The sequence below is a fragment of the Trematomus bernacchii genome, unplaced genomic scaffold, assembly GCF_902827165.1.
Source record: "Trematomus bernacchii unplaced genomic scaffold, fTreBer1.1, whole genome shotgun sequence".
In the NCBI taxonomy this organism is placed as follows: Eukaryota; Metazoa; Chordata; class Actinopteri; order Perciformes; family Nototheniidae; genus Trematomus; species Trematomus bernacchii.
Window position 1 is genome coordinate 12,948,890 of NW_022987720.1, and position 26,677 is coordinate 12,975,566.

At 41.1% G+C, this 26,677-nt stretch overlaps 1 protein-coding gene across 3 annotated transcripts in view; it reads left to right on the forward strand.

Moving 5' to 3' along the window:
* Positions 1-26,677, forward strand: part of stat5a (signal transducer and activator of transcription 5a) — a 64,094-nt gene that overhangs the window by 17,573 nt on the left and 19,844 nt on the right. For 2 of the 3 annotated variants that reach the window (XM_034144050.1, XM_034144052.1), the window contains exons 2-7: positions 17,396-17,459; positions 22,904-23,041; positions 23,226-23,382; positions 24,633-24,722; positions 25,657-25,831; positions 26,474-26,604. In XM_034144050.1, the coding sequence (XP_033999941.1) occupies positions 22,914-23,041; positions 23,226-23,382; positions 24,633-24,722; positions 25,657-25,831; positions 26,474-26,604 (681 nt within the window). In that variant the 5' untranslated portion in view covers positions 17,396-17,459; positions 22,904-22,913. The remainder of the gene's footprint in view (positions 1-17,395; positions 17,460-22,903; positions 23,042-23,225; positions 23,383-24,632; positions 24,723-25,656; positions 25,832-26,473; positions 26,605-26,677) is intronic. The other variant, XM_034144051.1, reaches the window with a different exon arrangement.

Here is a 26,677-nt window from a genome sequence, read left to right on the forward strand (position 1 = left end):
GCAGAAATGCAATATTCAACATCCAGAAGACAAGGAGAAAACAGATAAGACAAATGCATATTAAGGAACTGCTTTAAATAATTTAAACCTGATACATCACTATTCTTCAGTATGTATTATTCTGGTGTTACAGTTTCTGTAACAGGTCAAAGCTTGGCAAGTGACTGAAACTGCTGGTATATTTTAACATTTCTAAAGATAAGTAGCTTTTCCTTTCTCTGGTTTCAATCACACAAAAAGGAATAAGAAAGTAGAACCACTTTGAGGAAGGATTGTGTGAACTTTTCACTCATAAAACCAATGGTTGGCAGCTATTAGCAATCCACATGCTGGAGAAACTGTTGATATTCTGACAGCATGAGATCTTTTTAAGCAGGGGCTGCTAGAAACTCCCCTTTTGTGCATTCAAGAATGCTCTATATTTGAAATACTATTTGTAATTTCCTGGGTAAAACATGAGATAAAAATACTTCCACAATACAGTCGGAGGTCGTGATTAAACATTTGATTTTCTTGACTGTCTTTTGATTTAATTTAACTTGGGTTGAGTAGAGAAATAGATGAGAACATAACAGAGTTCACCGGTTTTTGTAACCTGTTAGCATATCTGCTTGTGTTGCTTTATTATGGTACACAATTTATCTCAGAGAAACTCAACAATTGGTTTCTGTTTCACCAAAGTGTTATCTGATAATATCAGTACCTTGGAACATCCTTATCTGTATTCAGTGTGCACATTTCATACTCAAACGTTTTAAAAGATCCTACCAAAAGTCTGTACATTTCAGATCGCCAGCTTTTACTGTGATTTTCAATATGTTTGTGATTGGAGGCAGTTTATCTATGCCACAGTACAACTGTGCACATGCTGTCCAATTTGAAGGCTGTTTTGCAATTGAGCAAACAACCGATTCAGTTTCACACGTATTACAAAAGCTGCACAGTTTCCTTTTCACATATATATGCTGCAGCCTTCCTTACCTCATATACCCTGACTCGCTCTTGGGCGTGTGTCCAGATGGTTGCAGAGTGTGAGCTGGGGGAACAAAGCCGATCATTGGCTGGTCAAGCTCTGGCTGGAAGGGGTTTAGGGCGGGGGCTTCGGAGGCTAGCGAGCCAGCTGAGCACAATAATAATAAGGTCACACTGCCAGGGACTCAGCAAAGTACAGAGAGTACAGCAATAGCGATGTAATCGAGATCCCTCCCTAGGTAGCCCTGAGTGACTGGGAATCTCACTATGTTGTGCATGTGTGGACTGGTTACGATCCAAAAAGGAGACACTAGATGTTGGAGAGAGTACAATTCATCTAGGAATTCTTGCTATGTACTTTCTATTAACTATGGCTATGTATAGTGAACTGTTTTATCACACTTTGTATGACTCCATTAAGAGAACAGATTTGTTCACGTAATGGTGAAAAGCAATACTCACTGTGAACTTGTAAAAGTCACTTGTGGATCTTTAGCAAAGGATCACAGTAGAATGAAAGATATTGCAGACTCTCTCTAACAGGCTTCCTCCTTTAAATAGTCTGCCGCTCTCACTAGGTTGCAAAAGGCCACCATGCGACATGTCGTTGCTTCTGAAGAAAGGCTCAGCAATTGTACTTCTGCATAAAGTTAGACACAGGAACAGTGGCGTGCGAAAATGCTTGACTTGCTACATGAAGTGGAGTTATACCCCAGAGCCGGTTTGCAATGGCTCACATTGTTATTTTCCGGGCTGGAGTCGGCAGGGGGTTGCTACCTGCAGTATATTATATTTCTCCGATTGATCCCGCGTCATACTGACTGCCGCTCCATCACTCAGCCTGCAGGCTGCTTAGTTACAGCTCCAGCCAGTCTCACAGACATAACAGATTGCTAAGATCTGTTTGAAGCAGGGGAGGTGCGAGGAGCAGAGCAGAGCCGCTGCAGTGACCGAGACAGCTGGGGATTTTTATATATTTTATTTTATCTTCACTTCAATTCCACTTTTGTCTCATAGCCTCATCTGTGTTGAGCTGACAGATTCTCAACATGCTTAATGCTCGTAATGTACATACATTTCACTTTGGGAATAAATTGTAGTACCGAACACAATAATAACTGATCAAGAGCATCATCAATCATACAGCAGCAATAAATTACACACCATTAACGAAGGACATTTGACTTTTCTCTAGAGTTTAGAAAGTTAATGGTCCAGGATGTGAGAGCCCCTCCTCAGACTGTTTGTCTGTGGAAAGAGTGTGTAGCCAGTATTTGACAACACACTTAATAGTAAGATAATAAAAACATAATACAGTACCATGATATCCATTAAGTTCATGTGGTCTAGGCTAAAAAGTAACTTTTGGGGACAAAATGCACATTTCAAAGTATGAGTAACAGAAATATACAGTTTAAAAATGTTAATGATACCTAAGAGGGGTCTTCCCTTTTTCTCATAGTTCCCCTTTATTGTTGGGTACAAAAAATAAATCAAAGTAGGATTTCCCCTTCCCTCTCAGTTCAGTGTTTTTCTTTGTGCCATGTCTGATCTGCCCCCTCTCAGAGTTTTTAGCAATCATAGCATAATAATGTGTAAGTCTTACAACCCCAGGGGGGGGGGGGGGCAGTGTAAGCTTATGAGTAATAACTTCAATTCTCCCTTAGGGATCGAGCTACTACCTTTGCAGAGATTATTTTTACAGTCTGTGAGAATCTGCTAGCATTTATGAATACATGTGTTTTGGTCCATATATATATATATATATATATATATATATATATATATATATATATATATATATATACACACAACATCTTCATCATTTTGGCTCTGTATACCACCACAATGGACTAGAAATGAAACACTCAATATGTGCTTAAAGTGCAGACTGTCAGCTTTCATTTGAGGGTATTTACATCCAAATCATGTGAATGGTGTCGGAATTACAACACATTTTATATGTGGTATCTCCCTTTTAAGGGACCAAAAATAATTGGACAAAGTAACATAATCATAAATCAAATTGTCACTTTTAATATTTAGTTGCACATCCTTTGCAGACGCTGGGTTTTGTCCCTGATGCTCTTCCAGGCCTCTACTGCAGCTGTCTTCAGTTCCTGCTTGTTCTTTGGGCAGTTTCCCTTTAGTTTTGTCTTCAGCAAGTGAAATGCATGCTCAATTGGATTCAGGTCATGTGATTGACTTGGACATTTCAGAACATTCCACTTCTTTGCTTAAACAAACTGTGGTTGCTTTCGCAGTATGCGTCGGGTAATTTCCCATCTGCAATATGAAGCGCCGTCCAATGAGTTCTGAAGCTTTTGGCTGAATATGAGCAGAGAACATTGCCTGAAACACTTCAGAGTTCATCCTGATGCTTTTGTCAGCAGTCACATCATCAATAAATACAAGGGAACCAGTTCCATTAGCAGCCATACATGCCCACGCCCTAACACTACCAGCCCCATGCTTCACTGATAAGGTGCTTTGGATCATGAGCAGTTCCTTCCCTTCTCCATACTCTCCTCTTCCTATCATTCTGGTACAAGTTGATCTTTGTCTCATCTGTCCATCCATAGGATATTGTTTCAGAACTTTTAGATGTGTTTTAGTAAACTCTAATCTGGTCTTCCTGGTTTTGAGGCTCACTGATGGTTCACATTGTGTGGGGAACCCTCTGCATTTACTCTGGTGAAGTCTTCTCTTGATTTTTAACTTTGACACAGATACACTCGCCTCCTGGAGAGTTTTCTTGATCTAGCCAACTGTTGTGAAGGGCTTTGAGCTCACCAGTGCGTTATTTCTTTTTAAGAATGTAACAAACTGTTGATTTGGCCACAGCTAATGTTTTTGCTATTTCTCTGAAGGGTTTTGATGTTTCAGCCTACTGATGCTTGCTTCACTGATAGGGACAGCTCTTTAGACTTCCAATTGAAGATTGACAACGACACATTCCAAATGCAAATACCACACTTGAAATGAACTCTAGACCTTTTATCTGCTCCTTGTAAATGAACTAACAAGGACATATCACACACCTGGCCATGAAACAGCTAAGCAGCCAATTGTCCAATCACTTTTGGTCCCTTAAAAAGGAGATACCACTTATAAAATGTGTTGTAAATTAAAGCTGCAATTACACACAGCACATATTGATTGTTTAATTTAAAGTCCATTGTGGTGGTGTATAGAGCCATAGTTATGAAAATGGTCTTAATGTCCAACATTTTTGGACCTGACTGTATTTCTTCATGTGTGATTTTGTTATCTTCCCCATTTCCCACTTTTTCATTTGTCAGTGTCTGGTTACTTTAGAGAACATATTTACACTGTGAGGTGTTCAAAACTACACAGACATGACGAACATCGGATTCAGTGGAGTTTACAATTCTCTAGGATATCATTTTTTGCAATGAACACCGCAAATAAAAAGTAAGAAAGAAATCATAAAAAAGACGCTTCTTATAACTCCAGAACATGAATGAGAGTAATGGTGTTTCTTTAATTGTTTAAGTAATCTGGTGATATTTTATGTAAATGTACAAATCGAATACAAACAGGAAATGCTAATAGCTGATTCAGCATACTTTAAATGGTTTACAAAATGTAAACAAATGTAGGCTAAGTTACGTTTCTCAGCTAGCCAAACTAACACATGCCCCTTTCACACCAACGCGGTTCCAGGGCCGGTTCGGAGCTAGAGCCTGATAAGCACCAGTTTTTCCTGTTCACACCGCAGCGGAGCCGGCTCTATGCACCGAAAACCGGTGCTTACCAAACACCAAAAAATTGTCGGTCTAGAAGCAAGAACCGCATACGTCACGCTTACGTCGGAGGGGGGCGAGATTAACCTGAGCTAACAGTTTATGGCGAGTACGGCAAATACAAGTTGTAACAAGCAGTAGCACTGACTAGAAAGGGACTAGAACGCAACCACACACTTATAAAAAAAACACACTTTAAGTCAGGCAACACTAACCAGGCTTCGTGTGATTCTGTTTATTTGTACCTTACTTTGACCATCCGTTCGCTGTTATTGATCATTGTGGAGTGCAGGCAGACGTTTTGTTTTGTATTATAGCATGCTATCGGATGGAATCAATACATGGGCTTCACAGGTCGTCATGTCCGACTATCACAAGTAGAATCATAATGAAAAATACGCCGGTAAAATGAGCCTGTAGAAAATGGTTTATGCCACAATAGGATAGCAACAAGTAGTCAAGATAGTCAGTTTAGCTTCGGTTGCTATGCTAACATCACCCATTTTATACCAGAGAAACTTTCATAACAGCGTTGTGACGCCAAACAGCGTCAATTCAGACTGACACACATTCACTTAAGGGGAATTGGGGATATGTATCAGCTGCTTGTGTGACAGTCAGACAGTGAATACTTTACAGCGGCCGCTGCCGTGTGAGTTAACGGGAGAATAAACTCCGGTGGAAGAGCAGCACTGCAGCGGTCGGTAAATGCCGCTGAAACACATTGATAAACAATGAACCACGGCACGAGAACCGCGTTGGTGTGAAAGGGGCATAACTGAGTCCATGGGCACATTAAACTTCCTGTTTACATCTCCGAAAGCTGGCAGATGTTAGAGGATGGGGTGACTGCATGTATCAATGCAAATTAACCCATACATGTCTTAAAGTGGACCTATCATGCTATATTTGAATAATATATTGTAGGACCATACCTATATAAGGTATATTTATACGTTTTCTTTTTCAAAATACCAAACAGATTATGCATTTTAGCCATGCCTCATTTCGCTCTATTTTGCTTTCCTCCACCCTGTCTTTGCATGCGCTGCAGCTGACCACGCCCCCCTGCAAAGGAGGGGGCCGAGTTACGAGCGTCGTGTTACCATGCTGTTACCATGCCACGGCAACCTCTCATTCCCCTGATAGGTCAGCTCCGCCGTCCTGACGTCAGAGGAATGTTCAAATCTGGATCAGTCTGTATCAGATCCGTTGCAGCCCCGTTTTTAGAGATTTGGGTATGGAGGAAAAGAGAGAGGGTTGTGTTTTCTGACACTTGGTGAGTTCCCTGGAACACCGGGGACACATATTCATGTATAAAAGACGTACAAAAGTGCATTTTGCATGATAGGTCCCCTTTAAGTAAAAACAATTCAAACTTCCACATTGAACCCCCTACACACGTGTTCAGAGATTGTCATTTGAAATGAAATGCTCAGTTGTTGGTGTCAGTGTTGACCATATCTACACAATACCTCCCCACAGGCCATTGATCAGCTGTGGGAAAGTGTCTGTATAGTGCCTGTTGGATTCTTCCTTCTTCTTTATTTGAAATGGCTCATCATCGCAGCTAGCAGACAAAGACTATCCTCTCCCTCCGCTTCAGCACTGTGGAGGGTAACAGCTACCTGCGGGCAAGTGGAGGCCTCTCCTTCCTCTTTACACAATTACAGCTGTTCTGTCAGTCTGTACGAGCACACAACACAAAAGGGAGAATTTGTACTATTGTACCGAAGTGCTTTTGTTTGTACATGATACAGTAACAGCGGGACACTCCGCCATCTGTGTCGTCCAACTGACTGACGTTAATGTTAAGACGGATCCAGCTATTACTATCCCGTCTATTGTTGAGTTTGTATTTAAAAAAAGGATTCTGGCAATTGATTTTGAAGAGATTAATAAAATATCAACATCACATTTGGAGTTTTTCTTTAATCCAGTTGGTTACGATTTGGGCTGCTACCAATCTTTTTTTTTATGTAGGTAGCTTAAAGAAGTTGATGTGCTTTTACCTCTAACCCTTTCTGGCCTCCATGAATTGTTTAAGCATCTCTCTGTGTTTAGACATCCTTAACAATAATACTTTATGCTCTAAACACATTAAATTGTAGCTGCAGGCAGGTGTTCTTGTTTCTTTAAATGTGCCTTTTATATGGTTATTTTGATCCACACTACTAGCCATTTGCAATCATTCACCCCATGGATATTTTCCAATTCAAGTGGTTGTGTGTGGTTTCTTGCTGGTGTCTGTTCACATTACTTTAATCTTTCTGTTACTTTCAGCTGTACCCAGAGTCCATAACCAAGCCTGAATTTGTACATGTTTGTCAAGTGTCAGTATTTGCAGAAAATAATATACAAACCTATTTTTAACAACAAATCCAGAAATCATTCAGCATCCATGAGACAACAGTGGTTACATGTTATTGGATGTTTTTTCCTTTAAAGAATCTCTCAGTCTTGCTCCTAATCTGCGTCACATGCTAGCCATGTAGCTTCTTCTTAAGAGTGGAGAAAATCAAGATCACCATAACTTCATTAGCTTACAAACTGTAACTAATATGGCCGCACAAACAGACACACACAAAACTATGCATCTTACTGGTGCACATTTTGACTGATCATGTAAATGGCTGTCAGCACGGCCTTTTTATCTCTGACAGCTCAGAAATTAGCTCTTCTTTGCTAATGTGACGTTGAAGCTACAAACATATTCCACTCTGGTCCTTGCTCAGCCTGCTGCTTGGAGAATAACAACAGGATCTGACACTGGCTGAAAGAAAAAGCCTGCAGGGCAGAGATGTTCAGGTCACAATTTGATTCGCCCATCATGTGTTTCTTTTTATAGCATCAATGTAGTCTTGCAAACCACATTTAAATGCGAGAGAATACACAAACCATGTGTCAACACCTGCGTACTCCAACAAGTGCACACTCACAAGCGCATTGCTTAGCTAATGAGTGATCTTCCTCATGTTGACAGCGTGATGGGATGCGGGTTGGAGAATAGCAACAGGACCTGAGGGCAGCTTGGACAACACAATGTTCCTCTTGTAGCCGTCTGTCCTTTGAGCTCATGGTGCATTTGCTTGTCATGCGATCCTCTGTGACAACAAGTCTCACTGTTTTCCACTTCTTTCATTCTTTGATTTTGTCTTCAAAGTGAATCGATGTCACACTAGTTTCATCCTCAGTCGTTAATTGACGCCAGTTTTACGAGAATGCCATCTCCTCCGCACCAGTGTGTTTTATATGTCCACAAATGAGATGGAGATGAAGGTGAAGTTCACTGATCAGGTTCAGCTGCTTATACTGAATTAGACTTTGCTGTCAGTCTGCTGAAAATGTTGACAAGTTGTTGAAGAATTCAAATGGCCAGTGTGTGTTTGCTTGCAGGAGAGCATTGGGCCAGGTCTGTGCTTGTGTTGTAAAGAGGATGTTTGGCCTTTCTGCGATGTTGCATCCTGGCTGATGCTTCAAGGTTTGGTTGTTTTCTACCCTGCCCCTTGACCCCATCATAAACAACCCTATTTAAACTATTCAATCATGTCCTTTTTAAACGGTCTTGCTGGTATGAGGTTAGTGTATTTTGTGGCTTTTATTTTGTCTTTTTCTTTTTATATCCCTGAATGGGCCACACTTTTTATATGAAAATAGATGCAACCACCAGAAGATATAACTTATGGCTTGATTCACCCACGGCAGTTTAACAGTGAGACGTTATTTATATGCTGGCTGCAGGGTGGGTGCGATAAAGTGGCTTATGTCATGGAGCAGCAGGGCTGTGGGAGAGATGGAGAAAGAGGAGTGTGGAAGAGAAGCAGGGAGGTTGAGCAGAGGGCAGGCCGTGAAGACAGTTGTTTATTTAAGGACTCATTTATTTACCTGGACACATAAAGCTCTTTGATAATTTACAAAATGTCTCCGTGCTGCTATTCTTAGTGGCCTGAATCAAGAGTCAAGAATGTGTTCACTATGTTTAAGCTTTTTGTTTAGGGAACTATTCCAATAAAAAATGTGCTCGGGTTGAGAACAGAATATTATATTATTCGTTTCGGGTAACCAAGTTTTATTCGGCTTGACAAGCATCATCTTCATTTGATCAACCACATGATGCAGCTGTAACTGCTCTTTGCGTTGTTCGAAATATAAAAGAGATGTTCGAATTATCTCGCTCGCAGACATAAAACCTCAAAGGTTGAAGAGGGTCTATGAGGACAAGAAGACTGGCTGTTGTCGACATTCAATTGTTTTTGCCAGTTCACAACATTATATTGTATTATGTTTACCATTTCTAAATACCATTTAACATATAACACTAAATATACTTAAAGGTGTGGTAGGTAAGTTTGAGAAACCGGCTCGAGATACACTTTTTGTTATATTCCATGGAATGCTCTTAACATCCCGATAGCAATGAATATCTTAAGTGCTTTGACAAAAAATCCATAAAAAAATTTCATCTGTGGAAGCCGTAGTACTGTAAAAAGCACGACCAATCATTTTAGCCGGCCCGGCTAAAATAACTGGATGGCCTACCTGCCTGTCAGCCTTCCATCTGTGCACAAACTTATCTCGTGCCCTCATTGGTCATGTGCGCGTTCGTGTGTGTTGGAGGAGGGGCTCTGTAAGCAAGTGGCAGATTTTTTCCGGCTGTGTATTTTGAAATTCTAGCGATCTCGAGCTGGTTTCTCCAAAATTACCTACCCCACCTTTAAGTATTACTGAAATCTATGAAAACATCTTCAATCTATCAATTTATGTCAACCAAGATGCACGCAGCATGCACTTCTTGAATGAGTGGGTAACTACAATGGCCCCAGCCTCGTGTGTGTGTGTGTGTGTGTGTGTGTGTGTGTGTGTGTGTGTGTGTGTGTGTGTGTGTGTGTGTGTGTGTGTGTGTGTGTGTGTGATGTGTGTGTGTGTGTGTGTGTGTGTGTGTGTGTGTGTGTGTGTGTGTGTGTGTGTGTGTGTGTGTGTGTGTGTGTGTGTGTGTGTGTGTGTGTGTTGTGTGTGTGTGTGTGTGTGTGTGTGTGTGTGTGTGTGTGTGTGTGTGTGTGTGTGTGTGTGTGTGTGTGTGTGTGTGTGTGTGTGTGTGTGTGTTCAAACAGAAATAGTCATTCATCATGCCTACGTCATGTATCGTGCAATTCATGGAAAAAGGGGGGAAAAGACTAACTTGGGCGAAATACGAGATGTGGACAAGGACAGTAAACTGTGCAGAGTACTGGGGGTTAGTGAACTTTTGCTTAACCTGAGTGAACTGCATTATGTAGTAATATATGGGCTCAGAACAGTCTCATAATACACACATGCACACAGAAGGATTCACACCTGTATTTCATGATCCACAAAATGATTCACACTTGTGTTTTTCAATGCACACACAAATGTGTTCCGTTTCATATACTGTACGTGTAAATACAATCCAAATACAGAAACAAATTTTACATGTGTATTTTTGATCCACACATATTTGTTTTCCGGTTAAAACCGCTGAACCTGCAAACATAAACCGCTTTCTGTGCACGGATCGCTGTACAATCGTGTGTGGGTTTTTTGAGACTCCCCCCGACGATCACCCGATTCGTACTTGTAATTTTTGTTATCTATAGCCAATCAGATGTCTCCTCCATTCTAAGCCAATCACATGAGCGCGCCCCCACGAGGGTATGCTTTCTTGCATTCATGACGTAGCGCTTCATATACGCATTTTGCGCTGTCCGGAGCTGACAGGTCCATGGAGCCTGCCTGCAGGCGCTAATCTCAGGACGGATAAGGAAGTTGTTGTTGTTTTCTATTATATTATTTCACTATAGCTATGTGGACGGTGTCAAGGTCCAATGTTGACCAAATTAATCAATAGCGGGTGTAACTAAAATACAATATGTCTTTATTGATATAATAATAATAATAATAATAATAATATAAAAGATTGTATTTGCGTGCATTTCCTGTTCGGAAAGTGGCGATTTTATTTTGTAATTATATAATACTTGTAATAATGGTGCGTTCACACCGGATGAGATGCGAATAATCGCTCGAGTTTCACCGCGGCTGTCAGCTGTGTTTACTCGCCTCATTCATCTGAGTCAGCTTCTCGAGCCGTATCTGGCCGTGCAACACGTACATTGTTACATACTGTATGCAGAAGTGTTATTTTAAACAACACATTAAGTTGACGAAACACTTGAGTCAAATGTAATTAAAGTCAGATCCACTCGTGTCTTAGATGGGGCAGTGATAAACCTGTTAATGTACGCATTCAAACACTTTTTCTTTTACCAGCTGTATTCACCTTGCAGGTGCAGCTATGTTGCTTTTATCCTGGATAAAGTGTTTAAGTCATGGATGTTTAAAGTTTAAGTTCTTCATATTTGTCCAATATTATAGTTTACTTTTCATTCAGGAAGTATGACGCTGCGCTGTCAGTACGCTTGTCCCTGTTTGTGATTGGTCAAATATTGCTAGCCCCGCCCCTTTCACATGCACACGCTCATAGCTGGACAGAGAAACCTGGGTTGATTTACCGAGTTGATAACCAGCGTCGTAGGACCGCTTAGCGAGATCTCGTTTGTTAGGGTTAGTTCAGCCAGATAACTCAGAGATATCCAGGGTCTGTTGAACTGGCTTCGTAGTACAGGCCACTAATCGATCAGGCTAAGCTAACCTGTAGCTGCTCCATCCACACTCACATCAATTTCATACAGACATAAATAAAGCAGCTGTAATCGCCATACAGGAAACACACATTTAAAACGGTTTTGTGTACACAAGCATTCATTAATGGTTCGAAAAGTGGCGCTGTACCTTAATAATAATAAAAGATTGTATTTGCGTGCATTTCCTGTTCGGAAAATGGCAATGTACTGAGAGTGGAGGTGTCCTGAGATGGACCTGTCAGCTCCGCACAGCGCAAAATGCGTATATGAAGCGCTACGTCATGAACGCAAGAAATCATACCCTCGTGGGGGCGCGCTCATGTGATTGGCTTAGAATGGAGGAGACATCTGATTGGCTATAGATAGAAAATATTACAAGTACGAATTGGGTGACCGTCAGGGGAGTCTCAAAAAACCCACACACGAATGCACAGCGATCCATGCACAGAAAGCGGTTTGTGTTTGCAGGTTCAGCGGTTTTAAACGGAAAACAAATATGTGTGGATCAAAAATACATATGTAAAACTTTTTTCTGTATTTTGATTGTATTTACATGTATATGAAACGGAACACATTTGTGTGTGCATTGAAAAACACAAGTGTGGATCCTGAAATACAGGTGTGAATCATTCTGTGTGTATGTGTGTATTATGAGAATGTTCTGAGCTCATAGTAATACTCTACACAAATGTAGTGAGACAGACAGGAGCCATTTGAATCAGCAGATACTTAAGACACCACACTGTATCAATGTATCTCTTGACTGTCAACAGCAACGGGACCAGACTAGACTAGACTCTACCAACTAGGTTAGTGTCTCTATTAAAACTATTAAAAACTGATTTAAATACAAAATTATTGATACTTGGCTAAATACAGTAAACAGTGAGAACAGTATGGAAATCAATTTGCACACACTTGAGATTTGTCTTATGAAATGAAGGTGAAAGCATACATTTTTACTGATTGTTCCCCCATTTATCGGTGGGATGTTCCCAAATGTAAGATCTGAGAGCCAGCATCTAAACAGCAAATCTTCATCTCCTCCAAGACATTGAATGCACCCATCGAGATCACAGACTGTATTTTAAATGTATAAACTAAGACAGCAAATGACTGTGTTGGATGTCTATTTCAAGTAAAGTCACTTAATATAACTGAAAACAAAGGATTTAAATCACATATTTGTTTGTATTATTTGATATTGAAAAATTCAATTTAAGAAGGTGTGTTTGTAATGTTGAGTAAAATATGAATAGTTTTATTCAGTTTAATGCTTTTTTCCATTTATAAATCAGTCTGCTTTGACATTTACTGAAAATATGAAATATTGCTTTTGCAAATCAGTAATGTTAAGTACTTATGTTTCTTAACATAAACGTTCAGTCTTGTCCATTCAAACCTACAAACCTGCTTTAGCATAGTATTTGTGTGAGTGTGTGTGTGTGTGTGTGTGTGTGTGTGTGTGTGTGTGTGTGTGTGTGTGTGTGTGTGTGTGTGTGTGTGTGTGTGTGTGTGTGTGTGTGTGTGTGTGTGTGTGTGTGTGTGTGTGTGTGTGTGTGTGTGTGTGTGTGTGTGTGTGTGTGTGTGTGTGTGTGTGTGTGTGTGTGTGTGTGTGTGTGTGTGTGTGTGTGTGTGTGTGTGTGTGTGTGTGTGTGTGTGTGGTGTGTGTGTGTGTGTGTGTGTGTGTGTGTGTGTGTGTGTGTGTGTGTGTGTGTGTGTGTGTGTGTGTGTGTGTGTGTGTGTGTGTGCGTGCGTGCGTGTGTGTGCGCCCTTTCGATTCTAGCGTTCACAGGGCTTTGGTGTAAAGAAGAGCGGCGAGAGTGCTTTGAATGGTGGGTGGCACTTCAGTTTCCTCACAGGAAGCGCTTACGTTGATGAATGGCAGTTTTTCCTCAGAGGAAAGAGTGGGTGACAAGAGTTTGTGTTAAATTTCACCTTGTTGGCGTGGGAGCCAAATGAACATATTCTGAGACCCTGGAGAATCTAAAGAAAACTCTCCCAGCTGGGCATTAAAACACATCCGACACTCGCCGCCTGCTGCAGATTCTGCGCTGTGTTGCTGCGAGCTAATTGAGGACAACAAAGATGTTGATGAGGATTCAGGGCCATTGCAATATTGATTGTCGTGTTGTTGCTGCTGCCTGGATGGCTGAAGTTGTATAGTATACAAGTGAAGGTAATTGGAACATATCAGTCAGCAGAGGAGGATGTCTGCTGCTTCGATAGTTTGGTCCCTCCTCACACAAACACACTAATTTATGACCTCTCCCTCTCAGAGCTCATGGTGTTCTGAAAAGTCTGGCAGAACAAATCGGTGAGGGCTTGGCTGTAAAACTTCATTGCTTTTTGTTGACTTATCCTCTAGTAAGAGGAATCTTTCTTAACTTTCCAAAGATTGACTCATAGAACAGCTTTGAAGATTTCCTCTGTTTTTTTATTTCAATAGCTGCAGGAAATGATGCGTATGACCAGATGCTGTGATTGGCATGGATAACATGACATACATTCTGTTTTGACAGATACATCTGTGTCTCAGTCCTAAAAAAAAAACCTGCTTTTAGAATCACTCTTGGCAGTATAACTCTGTTAAATTATGCCTTTGAGGTTTTCATGGACAACATCAACATGTTTTGAGTTGAGATGGTTCCACATCCTAAGTGACAGAGAGACAGAGAGGTTTACCACAGCATAATTACAAAAATAATGTGTTTTGGAGGTTAGATGTTTTTTGACCAATAACACATACCTACCTGACAGCAAGAGTTGAATGAAATAGTAAGCAACTTCAACTTATCTCCTCAAGTATTGCAAGGGTTTTTCTGTACCTGCACTTTTAAGAGGAAAAACAATGAAGTAGTCTTACTTTTTTAGAGAACTATTTACAACAGGGTAACTTTTGATTTGTTTGTTTTAAACAGTTGTGCAACGCTAGCTGGAACCGATCCTCCTGATTTCTCATGCAGCCATTCTCTACTCATAAATATGCCACGACTCTGCAGTGTGAGAAATAAAACATCTCTATTGGTTCCTTATGGTTTGCCACTCCTGTATAAAAGGGCAGATGGAGAAGACTGTTTTTTTTATTTTAAAAGAGAACATATTATGCTCATTTTCAGATTCATATTAGTGTTTTGTGCCTCTACTGTGACATGTTTGTTCCATGTTTTAATGATCAAAAATGTCTTTATTTTTCATACCGCCTGTGCTGCAGCACCTCGTTTCAGCCTAGTCTGCTCTGATTGGTTAGCAGGCCGGCCCTGTTTTATCCCACCTTGGCTCAATAAGCACAAGAAAGAGAGATAGGGATTGGGCATAGGTTGAGCAGGCTGGAAAATAAATGGAGAGAGGAAACAGAGTTTGGGAGAACAAAGCAGTGTGTCAGAGAAATATATTGTTATTTTCTGATGGTTTCCAGTGTAAAGTACAAATAAATACGCCCACACCATGGGTAAAAAAGGTGTCACATTGCCAGATTTTTTCAAATTCTGCTTGGTGAATACTGCATCCCGTACACTGGCCTCTCTGCCTGAGAGTGTAGCTAATCCTCAAACTTCTCCAAAAAGACAAATAGACCTGCTGCTCTTTATACATCTAGAAATGGTGAATTGCCTTTATTGTAGAGACGGAGTGAAAAAGGGGAGACAGAGGTTTTGACACACGGTAAATGGTCCCAGGCTAGATCGTTACCCTGCTCTTTCGCTGGGGAACCAAGCCGCAGAACATGGGCTGCCAGCTCCTGCCCTAACCTCTGCGCTGTGATTGGCTAGGAGTCTAAACCCACAAGTCAAAGTCTGACTTCCAGAAACATCCCAAACACAACAAAATAATAAAAAATAAGGGATATCTGAGAGGAATTCTTTTTGTTTATGAGTTGTGGAATAAAACACTAGAAGCTAACATGGATTAATTCATTTAATTTGTAATTCATCAGTGTAATAAAATAAGTGCCTGGAGCCAAAGTGCGCCTGGGATAGAGAGGGAGAGAAAGAAAATGAACAAATCTGTTTGCAGTAAATTAAGAATTGGACAACAAAAAGTATGTGTGGGTTTGAGAACTGCTTTGGAGAAGAAGCCAAATTCTTTTTCCCTCTGTTGGAAATGAATGGCGATAAAGATAAAGGAGAGCAACAACGAGTGATCTCTGAAGGGTGAGCCAAGGTGAACGTTTTTGTGTGTGTGTGTGAGTGTGTGCTCATAAATACAAGATGACAAAAGATCCCCTAACAATGTGTTGGAATTCAAATAAATAACCAGAGACTGAAAAGGAATGAAACGTGACTACAGATTGAATCCACAGCTCTGTATAAACGTCACAAATGGAGTATTTATTGCCAGGCCATTGTATTCAACGTTCTATATTGCACTGTTTATTTGGCCATCCTCTTGTCTCATGAGACAAAGGGAAGATGGGAGAGTTGTCCTGCTGACATAATGACCTCCTGTGTAGAGTCTCTTTCCAAGTTAAAAATATCTCTGTGATTCCAGAAAACAAAGCCAAGTGCTTCACAGTTGACATTATGAGAAAAGAAACACATTAGTGCGCATTAATACAGGAAGTACATTATGTGATAATTGCTCTGGTAAATCTCTCTGGTGTATGAATCTAAACGTTTGGCTCTTAAGTGGCATTCGGGAGATTCATAGTGGTTTAAAATCACTGCTGGTATCGATGTATGAGTATGAAATTGGATATTGCTCAGCGTGAGCAGACCTACTGCAAAGGTCAGAGATCAGGTCATCAAATTGCTCATCAATCCCAACCTGAAAATTATTTATTAGGTAATAAGGGATTGCAGATGAAGCCGAGAAGCTTAGAAGGATCCAGCCAAGAAGGATCCAGACGGAGAAATAAAGATCCTCACATATTTGTCTGGAGACTTCAGTCAGCATGTGGGTTCCTGCTGTTCTTCTTCGGGGTCTAGCCAGGAATGAGAGCTGCTCGATAAGCTCAACTTGGTCTCTGTCTCCCTTCTTTATGAAAACATTAAGTCAGTCAGTAGTTCAAAGCTTGGTTCAGCCGTCATGGCACTTTGTAGCCTTTCGATTTGGCCCCACACTATCTATACGTATCTGTTTTCGATTGGACTTTCCTGGCATTCCACAGAAGTAATCTAGTTTTTCTAAGATTGATATTGAGAAAGAGACAAAAACAAGGCTTGAACTTGTCTTGAGCAGACCGGTCTTCAAGGAAAACCATATATTACAACTTGAGTTTTGATTCTTGTCTATCAGGTCGTTGGTTTTCTTACTTTTGACAGCACAACTCAAGTCTTTTTGGAAGAACTATTTGGAAAATGATGTGAATTGAAATGTAACAGCCTACAGTACAAGCTCTTTCACCTTATTTCCTTACTGCAGTTGTGCACCTTTCCAAATATCCCTTGCTGTAGGGATTATTCGAGACCCTTCTTTAACTTCCAAATAAAGCTAATTTGGCCGCATGTTGGGTGTGTGATCCTCAACCTGTCTGATGGTCTCAGTTTCATTCTCCATTGGACCTAATCACCATGGTTTTAAGAGCTCAGCACATACTTTGTTGAGCATTATGTTACCAATACAGCTGACGGCCAGAGCAAGAACATAAATCCAAATCAAAAACAGTGGTTCTTTTGTATTTGTTTTAGCATTTAAAGAATGTTTGGTCAATATGTGTTCATGAAATGGAACTTCAAATTGCTCTCTGGCCACATCTCTATCATCTCTACAACAAATGTCTGCTTAATTGCAGGGACATTAATCTCTACATAGCATCACTATGAGAGCCATGCTTGTGTGGAAGTTTCATAAATATTGGTATTACTTGACAAGATAACTAGAATAAAGAGAAATCTGTTCAGCTGACTTTCCCTTTCACCCTTCAGCTCTCTCTTAACCTTTTTGTTAATGCTCGGGTCCACGTGAAGAAAAAAGATAGCTTCCTCAGAAGCACCCAAGGTTGACTCACTTCCTCTTTTTGCTTTCTCTCTCTGTGACTCTCTGTCTGTGTCTCAGGTTTGTGGTGCTCCTCTTTAGAGTTTCCTGCTGTTACATGGTAACACGGAGCTGAAGGCAAGAGGTAAGGTTTTCTTTTCTTTTCTTTAGAAACCTGTAGTGTAATGAGTGATCAAATGTGTGACGGCATTGAGAGTTTCTTGTAAAGAGAGGACGGTCAAATTGAAAGAGTCTTTTCACAGCAGAACTCGGGTTCATGCCAGGGCATTAGCATGTTGAGGTTATTCAGAGGGAAACAGCTGCTGGGAAGCATCTCATTCTGCTGTTGGAGGTGAGAATCAAGGTGCTAATGGTTGGCACACAGCGCCAGGAGCATCCACCTTATAGAGCTGTTAAAGAGACACACAGACTAGTAAACACCACTTTGTCTCTGTCTTTTGGCAGCACTGTTTAAACCTTTAGCTCCCAGCATGCTCTTATGTGTGTGTCTGTGTAATACAGGATGGAACAGAAGGACAGTCTTGCAGCCACAATGGGTGTCACAGAAAGATTTCATGCTCTTCCTGTTCGGCTCCTCCTCCTATCAGCTGATAGTACGAGTGCTGATCCTCGCTGCTGACGCCCTCACAGATAAACCATGTGCATTTTGCTCATTTGATAAGCACTTTATTGTCTTTCGAACCTATGCCATAAGCCTTAGATTAACATTCACACTACAGCAAAGGTAATCGAAAATGTCATGTTGTATTGGGGAAATGTTGTTATTTGAGACGGGTAGCTTTAACTTATTAAATTAAATTACACATAACTAGCTTCAGTGGTGGAAAGTTACTAAGTACATTTACTCAAGTATTGTACTTTTTTGCCTTTATTTATACAGGTGAATCTCATTGAGACACAAGGTCTCATTCTCAAGAGAGACCTGTTCAGTGGTAACACCTCCACACAAAGTTACAGACAGACAGGACACTAAACACAGAGGCAACATATTTGTACTTTACCGGAGTATTTCCATTTAATGATACTTTCTACTTCTACTCCACTACATTTCAGATGAAAATATTGCACTTTTTAATCCACAACATTTATTTAACACACAGTTACTGTACATATCAAAACACAAGATATGCTGATATGGCATAAAGCAGTACTGTACTGCTAACCTACACAGTATTTCAAGTATATTTACTTAGTACTAAATATGGTCCAAATTGACAAACTACAACATTTTAATGCAACTAAAATGTATTTATAATAACAACAATAATATGATACTGTAAACATATATATTCTGCATAATGTGTACTATTGAAGTACAATAAGATTATACATCTTCTGCACTTAATATTATTCTGAAATCGACCGTTGTGCAGAATGAGTACTTTACTTTTTGTATTTTAAGTGCATTTTGAATCAAATACTTAAGGACATTTACTTGTAGTTGAGTATTTTAAGACCATAGTATTTTTACTTTTACTTAAGTAAAGGATCTGATTACTTCTTCCAACATTGACTAGCTTTGTCAATCAGGACCAGCGAAACCTTTCAGCGATCAACAGCAGCAGAGAATATAGAACATCTCCAACCTCTATCCCATTTGACCATACTGATAAATATCATAGCACTACATTATGATTACAAAATCTGAAGTAACAGTATTATGCAAAGCTCTTGACTAATGTTTTGAACCAAGTTCTTATTGCGTTTAAGTTGATCAGTGCAGGGAAAGTTATTTTAAATGTGATAGTATAAGTGTGGCTGTTGTGATTTCAGCTCACAGTTAAATGAAGCCATCTTTCAGGATTTGAGGCTCAAAGCTTTCTCTCCACAGAGAGGTGATTACTAACATTGTTCAATAATTTGCCTTCTTCCTGAAGCTCTGTAGTCTGACGTCTCTGGTGGATAAGGACAAGCTGGAAGGTCAAAGGTTAAAGTTCAGTACTCATTGGTGTGTTATGAGAGCAGGAGCATTATAATAGGCAGACAGGATTAGTGGCTCCAGTCTTAAACGTCTATAAGGAGTGGAATTATCCCTCTGAGCTCGTCCAACCTAAACATGGTGAACATGAACGCATCTGAGCTCAGCTATGAGGAATGATTTGGGCCATTACACACACACCAGTTTCTTCTGATGATTAGAGGAGATGTTTGTGACCAGGTTCTTCAGTTTATAATAAATAGATGTATTATTTATTCAAGCTCATCGGATCATAACACTGATAACTGAAGATCATTTGTTCATGTCATGCGATCTTCTTCAATTCTTGTGCAATGTGCAAAATCACTGTAAAATATCAATTACTCACTAGCATCTGTTTTGTCAGGGAAAAAATGGTTAGAAGGAAGGTTTGAAATGGTAAAAGTAACGTCCTTTAAAGCCTTTTGGGTATTGTGCATATTGTAAATGTGCAGTATGATTAAGGACATTCATGTTTAGATGCTGTGTGTAGGTCTGTTTGTGTCAATAACACACACACACACACACACACACACACACACACACACACACACACACACACACACACACACACACACACACACACACACACACACACACACACACACGTATGCACACACACACACACACATAAACACACGAATGCACCACAACTTCCCGCATACTCATATCGCTCAGTCTTTTACTGACAGTGACTGTGCCACTTTTGAGAAGAGTGAGTGGGTGTGTTGACTGGAAACAAGTAGCAGTGACCCAACACAAGTCCTTTAAACCAAGACATAGTAAAACTCAACGCAGAGCTGTTGGCTCCACAGAGGAGGCTGTTTGAGCCTTCAACATGTTCAGAGCAACACACACGACCGGCTCAACACCAGAAACATCTGTATATTGTAGGTTTCATTCACCAAATCATAATTGTGGGAGCTTGTACTTACATGTCAGGGAGTTCAGTTCAATTTATTGTGGCTTTATTCAATATCCTTTTTGTATACAATTCCTACAAGCTTAAGATAATTCGTCCCCACTCCACTGGCAAGCTTTCTGTTAGTACACATCTAATGTACCACATGTAGTCAGAGAGTTGACTACATGTGGCCTGGCAGCTTAGATACAGGGCATCTTACTACAGCCCCCTGCACATTGTTATGTGACCTTAAAGGGGCCCTATTTTGCTAATTATTTTAGGTTTCATAATATGGTTTAGGATATCACATTTTCTACATCTCCTGATTTCTCATGCAGCCATTCTCTACTCATAAATATGGCATGCAGACTGTGAGAAATAAAACATCTCTATTGGTTCCTTGTGGCCTTGCCACTCCTGTAAGGACATAGGGAGAAGATTGTTTTGTCTAAAAAGAGGACATATTGTGGTCATTTTCAAATTAATTTGAGTGTTTTGTGCCTCTACTGTAGTGACCATCAACTGGCGGCCCGCGGGCCAAATCTGGCACGCCAGACATTCTCATCCGGCACGCGCTGTGGCGCTGGCGGAGTGGTTAGTGCGTTCGCCCCTCACTCATTTTTTTTGTACAACGTCTCGTGAGTAATGTGCAGTATCGGAGTCCAACAGAGAGGCAGCAGCTGCGGGACAGTAGACTGCGTACTGCGTAGCCTTCCCTGCCAGTGCCCTGAAGAAGAAGTGATCCTTCGTTAGCGTGAAGAGTCTGCTTTATGCGCTCCGCAGCAGTAGTCCCGCTGCGAGGCTCCGGCGACTTCACAGTACATGCACCTAGTGATAGCGAGATGAAGCCTTATGAAGCTTTGAAGCTTTCCAGCCAATTGGTTCACAAAAGGGTTCATCTCATGAGGCTTCATCATGGGCTTCATCTGAACGCAAACCCCCCTGTTGGTCAAAGTGTGTAAAACAGGCAGATCTCAACAGTGGGTGTTTCTCAATCGCGAGTAAAGCTGCTTCAGAGCCACTATTTCAAGCATACTACGTCATCGAGTGCCGCCGAAGTACTGTTCCAATCTCCAGCATACTTGGAAATCTACCGAGCCCGGCGTACTCCGTTTGGAGAAATATCGAGTGTGCACATGAGTAGACTTCGCGGTCTTAAAATCCCCACAATGCTTTGCGCACGGACCAATTTCCCCAAATCTGTGGCGGAAGATGTAAGGCGGGGCCTCTCATGACGCACACCTGCACACTTGCTAGCCTGTTCCACTCTTCGTTTTCCGAATGCCAGGAAGTATTCTTGACTCGCTTCTGAAGCAAGATGCTCGGCAGACATGTGCTACCAAGCAAGCGTACTCGCGATTGAGAAACACCCAGTGTGCTGTATCTCATACCGAGTACCCAATGAGTAAAGCCTTAGAATAACTCTAAACAACGAACATAACATCACGTTTTCATGTTAACAATATTGTATTTATTCCAGTTTAATGATTGTGATTGAAAACCCTAAGGAGGCTGGTAAACATTGCAAAGAGGGATTTGTATACCTTAATAATATTCGTAAACTTAACCATGTTGTAGCCTGAGAAAGGCTAAACCATATCAAAGAATACATTTATTAACTACATTATCACATTTAGCTGTAGCTTTTATAAACAAAAAAAATACGTATTGACCAGTCGTTGAACCAGGGACCCTGCAGTTGTAAGTAAACTGCTTTCCAGCTGAGCCACAGCACACACACTGGCTCAATCCGAAAAAACTGGATACTCATTATTCCTTTATTTATTCATTTATTTATTTATTCATGTTTTTATTCCTACATTTATTTATGCTTTTATTTATTTATACGTATGACATGTTCCGACCTCTATATAAGTGAGGGTCTGAGCTCTCTTAATTCCATCGTGTCACTGGGCCCGGGTACAGGAGGGGTAATATCGTTTTTATTATACATCCATGGGTATTATGAGCGTTGTGGTTCAACCGATCTAAAGCACTTTCTGAAGCAGTCACGTGGTATTGAGAGGCAGCGAGGCTTCGTTTGTCATCGGTGACGTCATTGGCCCAAAACGATACAAGCCTCGATACAAGCTTCACAAAAAGCTTCAGGAATTACTCGCCACATGCTCCGAAGCATCACTACATGCACCCCCTCCAACAGAGTCCAACAGAGAGGCAGCAGCTGCGGGACAGTAGCCTGCGTACTGCGTAGCCTTCCCTGCCCTGATGAAGAAGTGATCCTTCGTTAGCGTGAAGAGTCTGCTTTATGCGCTCCGCAGTACATGAGCGTGTACTGTAGTTGGTGATCCCTGCTCTACTGTAACACACTACTGTTTATTTCCATGCTTTAATGTTCAAAAAGCTCTTTATTTTTCTCATACTGCCTGTGCTGCAGCACCTCTTTCACCCTCTGTCTGAAACCAGAGCACAGTCTGCTCTGATTGGTTAGCTGGCCGGCTCTGTTGTGATTGATCAACCGCTTAGAGATTTCCTGCCCCTTAACCTATCACGTACAATGTGTTAGAACTTTGGGATTGTAGCCCTTGCAGTCCATTTACATGCACAAAACCCTGTATAACAAAGAAAAGGAAAACCTAAAGATGCATAATTGGGACTCTTTAAATGATCTTTTCTCTCATCACCTTGCTCTTTTCTTTAACTGTGTTTCTCGCTCTCTTATTGATAACAATCTATTTGTCAACCTCAGGGTGTTGAAGATGGCAGTGTGGATCCAGGCCCAGCAGCTCCAGGGAGATGCTCTGCACCAGATGCAGTCTCTGTACGGGCAGCACTTCCCCATCGAGGTGCGACATTATCTGTCCCAGTGGATAGAGAGCCAGCTCTGGTGAGTTGTTCTGCAGCACAACAACCTAATTTAGTGTGTGTGTGTGTGTGTGTGCGTGTGTTTTTCCATGTGAGCATATTTTCACAATTGGCTCTTTGTTTGCTATTTTCAACATCTTCAATTTAATTTATTAGCCACGTGCATGTATTGATGTGCATGCTTGTGTGTGTGTGTGTGTTGTTAGGGATGCAATAGACCTGGAGAACCCACAGGAAGAGTTCAAGGCCAAGCGCCTGTTGGACAGTCTGATTCAGGAGCTGCAAAACAAGGCCGAGCACCAGGTGGGAGAGGACGGCTTTCTACTCAAAATCAAACTGGGACACTACGCCAGCCAGCTCAAGGTAAGTCTTTTGGAAATATACCTAACCAATCATGAGAACAGCACTTTATACCCAGAAATATACAGTGTCTCACTAGCTTAATATACAATTTGTGGCTGGTTTGCAGAGAGAGAGAGAGTGCATGAGGTTCAGTACGGCCAGGGTTTAAGAACACACAAAGAACAAAGGAAGATTGTATATCAACTGCTTTCAGTTATTTATAAGTAAAATACCTTGATTTAATTTAGCTTAGAGTTTAATTTGATACTTTTTCTAATGGCTACAGTACAAGTCAAAAGAACAAAAAACACTGGATCATGAAGTAACTACTGTTCATACAATACAATAAGCCGAAAACATCTCTGCATGATTATTTAAATGAGATCATGTTTTCACAAAATACCTTTAAATAGTGTGGGAACATTTTAAGCAAAGGGTTGAAAGATACAACTGTTTGCTAGTAGTTCTTAGAAATAGCACGCAGTGGACAATATGTTTTCAGAACAGGTTGTATCCTCCATGAGGAAAACAAGAAGACAACCCAGTGAGGGCCTTGGTAGCCAGCCAGCGCTGCTATTTATGATCCTGCTCCCAGATCCGTTCTTCTGTTTGTCTTCTCCCCTCCGTGGCCAGAGGAACAGGGTGAAGGGGGTTGGCAGTGTAACATCAAACTGCAATCCCAAATTCCTACAGTACCACTCAGTTTTCCCTTCTGGGACTGTGAGCATACAGTACATGCAGTACTGATGTGGTTGAGTATAAAATATAAAAAGTGTCCTTTATGGAAATAACTCAAGGAAACCAAAACTGCTGATGCCCTGTGTTGTTTTTATCATCTAAGGTTGGTTTGTGTTGAGTTATACTCACAATTAAAGCAACTCGGCTGTTAAATCACTCTTTGACTTAAAACAGGAAACAACAAAAATATCACAAACTGCCTTTCGACAGAATCTTTTAAACTGAAAGTGAAACTGTGAATTGATTCCCTTCTCATCAGAGGATAACATATTACTGTAACACATAAACCACTCAACTCTGGAGTGTGCTTGACAATGTGTGTCCATGCTAATGAATGGTATATGAAGTGCGCCGTGCCTCAGAGATGGGTCTCATTAGGCTCTTCTAATGGCTCTTAGTGTTTGCCGTGTTGGCTCCAGAACTTAGCGAGCTTCCTTGATGCCACTAAATTGGCGAGTCCTGTGTGCGCCGGCCGCTCCGCTCGTCAGGGGCTAATAGGTCCTAACACGGCACATGTTCTCCTTGTCTTTCAGAGCACGTATGACCGCTGTCCTCTGGAGTTGGTCCGATGCATCAAACACATCCTCTACACAGAGCAGAGGCTCGTCAGAGAGGCCACCAATGTGAGTAGGATGCATGCGTGTGCTGTAAAACATATATAAGCCGACACCCGTGTGCACGCTTCGGCTCATTTGTCAACACCAGACACCCCCACTGAAATGTAACCTTGCTTAGACAAACACCTGTGGCTTCTCCATGCATTATTCATTTCATAGCCCGTACAACGCCTGCAAGCACAAACAGAAGCTGAACTACATAATGGTAACTGATTCAGAGCCTGGGTAATTGTGTTTCCTCCATTTATCCCCCCAGGTCTGCAGATTCCTTTGGATTATTTAAAATCAGATAGGGAGACTCATACTTATTCAATCATGCTGTTTTATGGTTTTTAAGTAAACCTTTAGTATAGCTTCACTGCATAACTGCAGTACAGAGGGTAAGAAACCATTTCACGGTTTATAAAAGGCACTGAGTTATAAAACCTTAGAGCCATCAGATCATAAAACATGTGACTTTAACTAACTCCTGCGGTGAATTGATTTCCATTCACAACAGGCCTTTTCTATTAGTGGAATGCATATTTTGACTGATTCAATGTAGCCTATCTGTATTTAGCCTGAACCTTAAGGCACTATAGTGTGCTTGTTCAGAGCCTTAACTGCCCATGCAGTCTGCCTGAGGATGATAAGCAGATGCAATACTTCCTTCTCTATCTACAGTGTTCCCATCAGGCTTGTGGTCACTGGGGATTTCACAGTCAAATAGCTCAACTGACGCACGTAGTGGTCAATTCATCAAGTCCAGCTAGGTTTCAAATGCATGCTCCATCCCCCACAGATATCCCCAATAGCTCAGGCCAGCCATTTCCCATAACAACCATCATAAACAACCCACTGACAGACAATACACAGGCCATGCAACCTTACCAATTACTGTTGCCAAACCCGCCATTTCCTCCGTGCCGTGATTCTCTAAATCGCACTTTGTTATTGACAGTCGAGCTCTCCAGTGGGCGGGATGATGGACAGCATGTCTCAGAAATACCAACAGATCAACCAAGCTTTTGAGGAGCTTCGACTGCTGACCCAGGACACTGAGAACGATCTGCGCAAGCTCCAGCACAACCAGGAGTACTTCATCATCCAGTATCAGGAGAGCCTCCGCATCCAGGGTGAGGCCCCAGGACCTGCATCTCATTACTGCTGCTGGGAGGAAGAGCTGATATTTTGACTGTGAAGGGACAGAAAAATTGTCAACAGTTCGATAATCGGTTATTCGACAGTTATCCATCATATCATTATGCCAAACAGGATTTAATGCTTCTAGATACATTTAGAATTTAAGATGGACAAACCATTTCTCAATTTTTCTCACTTATTGAAAAGTCAATGGTTATTATTTAATACAAATTGTAAAACAAAAAAGAAACAAATTAAGAGTGCTGAGTGGTTTGTGCTTTTTTAACAAGGCTTTGAATCTTGTAAATGTCATATTAGAAAATCAAATTTGAATAAAATAGATCATTCCTCACCCAACATACATATCACAGCTGTCTGTAATATATTGAATCCTGTAAATCAGCAATGGAAAACAAACACTTATACCTATAATCAGCAACCTTTGCATAGGTGTGTATCAACGCCTAGTTGTTATGACATCTGCATGATCCTAGAGGTAGATATCCTTATTAAGTCATTATCACTTCAGGTGGCATGTATGTACACTGAACGGGCGTAGGTTAAAGATTTGTATCTCAACTCCCTTTCCCCCACCCCTCCCCCTTGTGGATGGCAACAACCCCACCCCTCCTCAGCTCAGCTGACCAGCCTGGCCACGCTGCCCCCTGCTGACAGACAGCTACGGGAGCCCGCCCTCCTGAGCAAGAGAGCCACTGTGGAGGCATGGCTGACCAGAGAGGCCAACACACTACAGAAATACAGACTGGTAAGAACATGCACACTTTAAAGGTCTCCTATTATGCAAAATCCACTTTTTCATGTCTTTTATACATAAACAT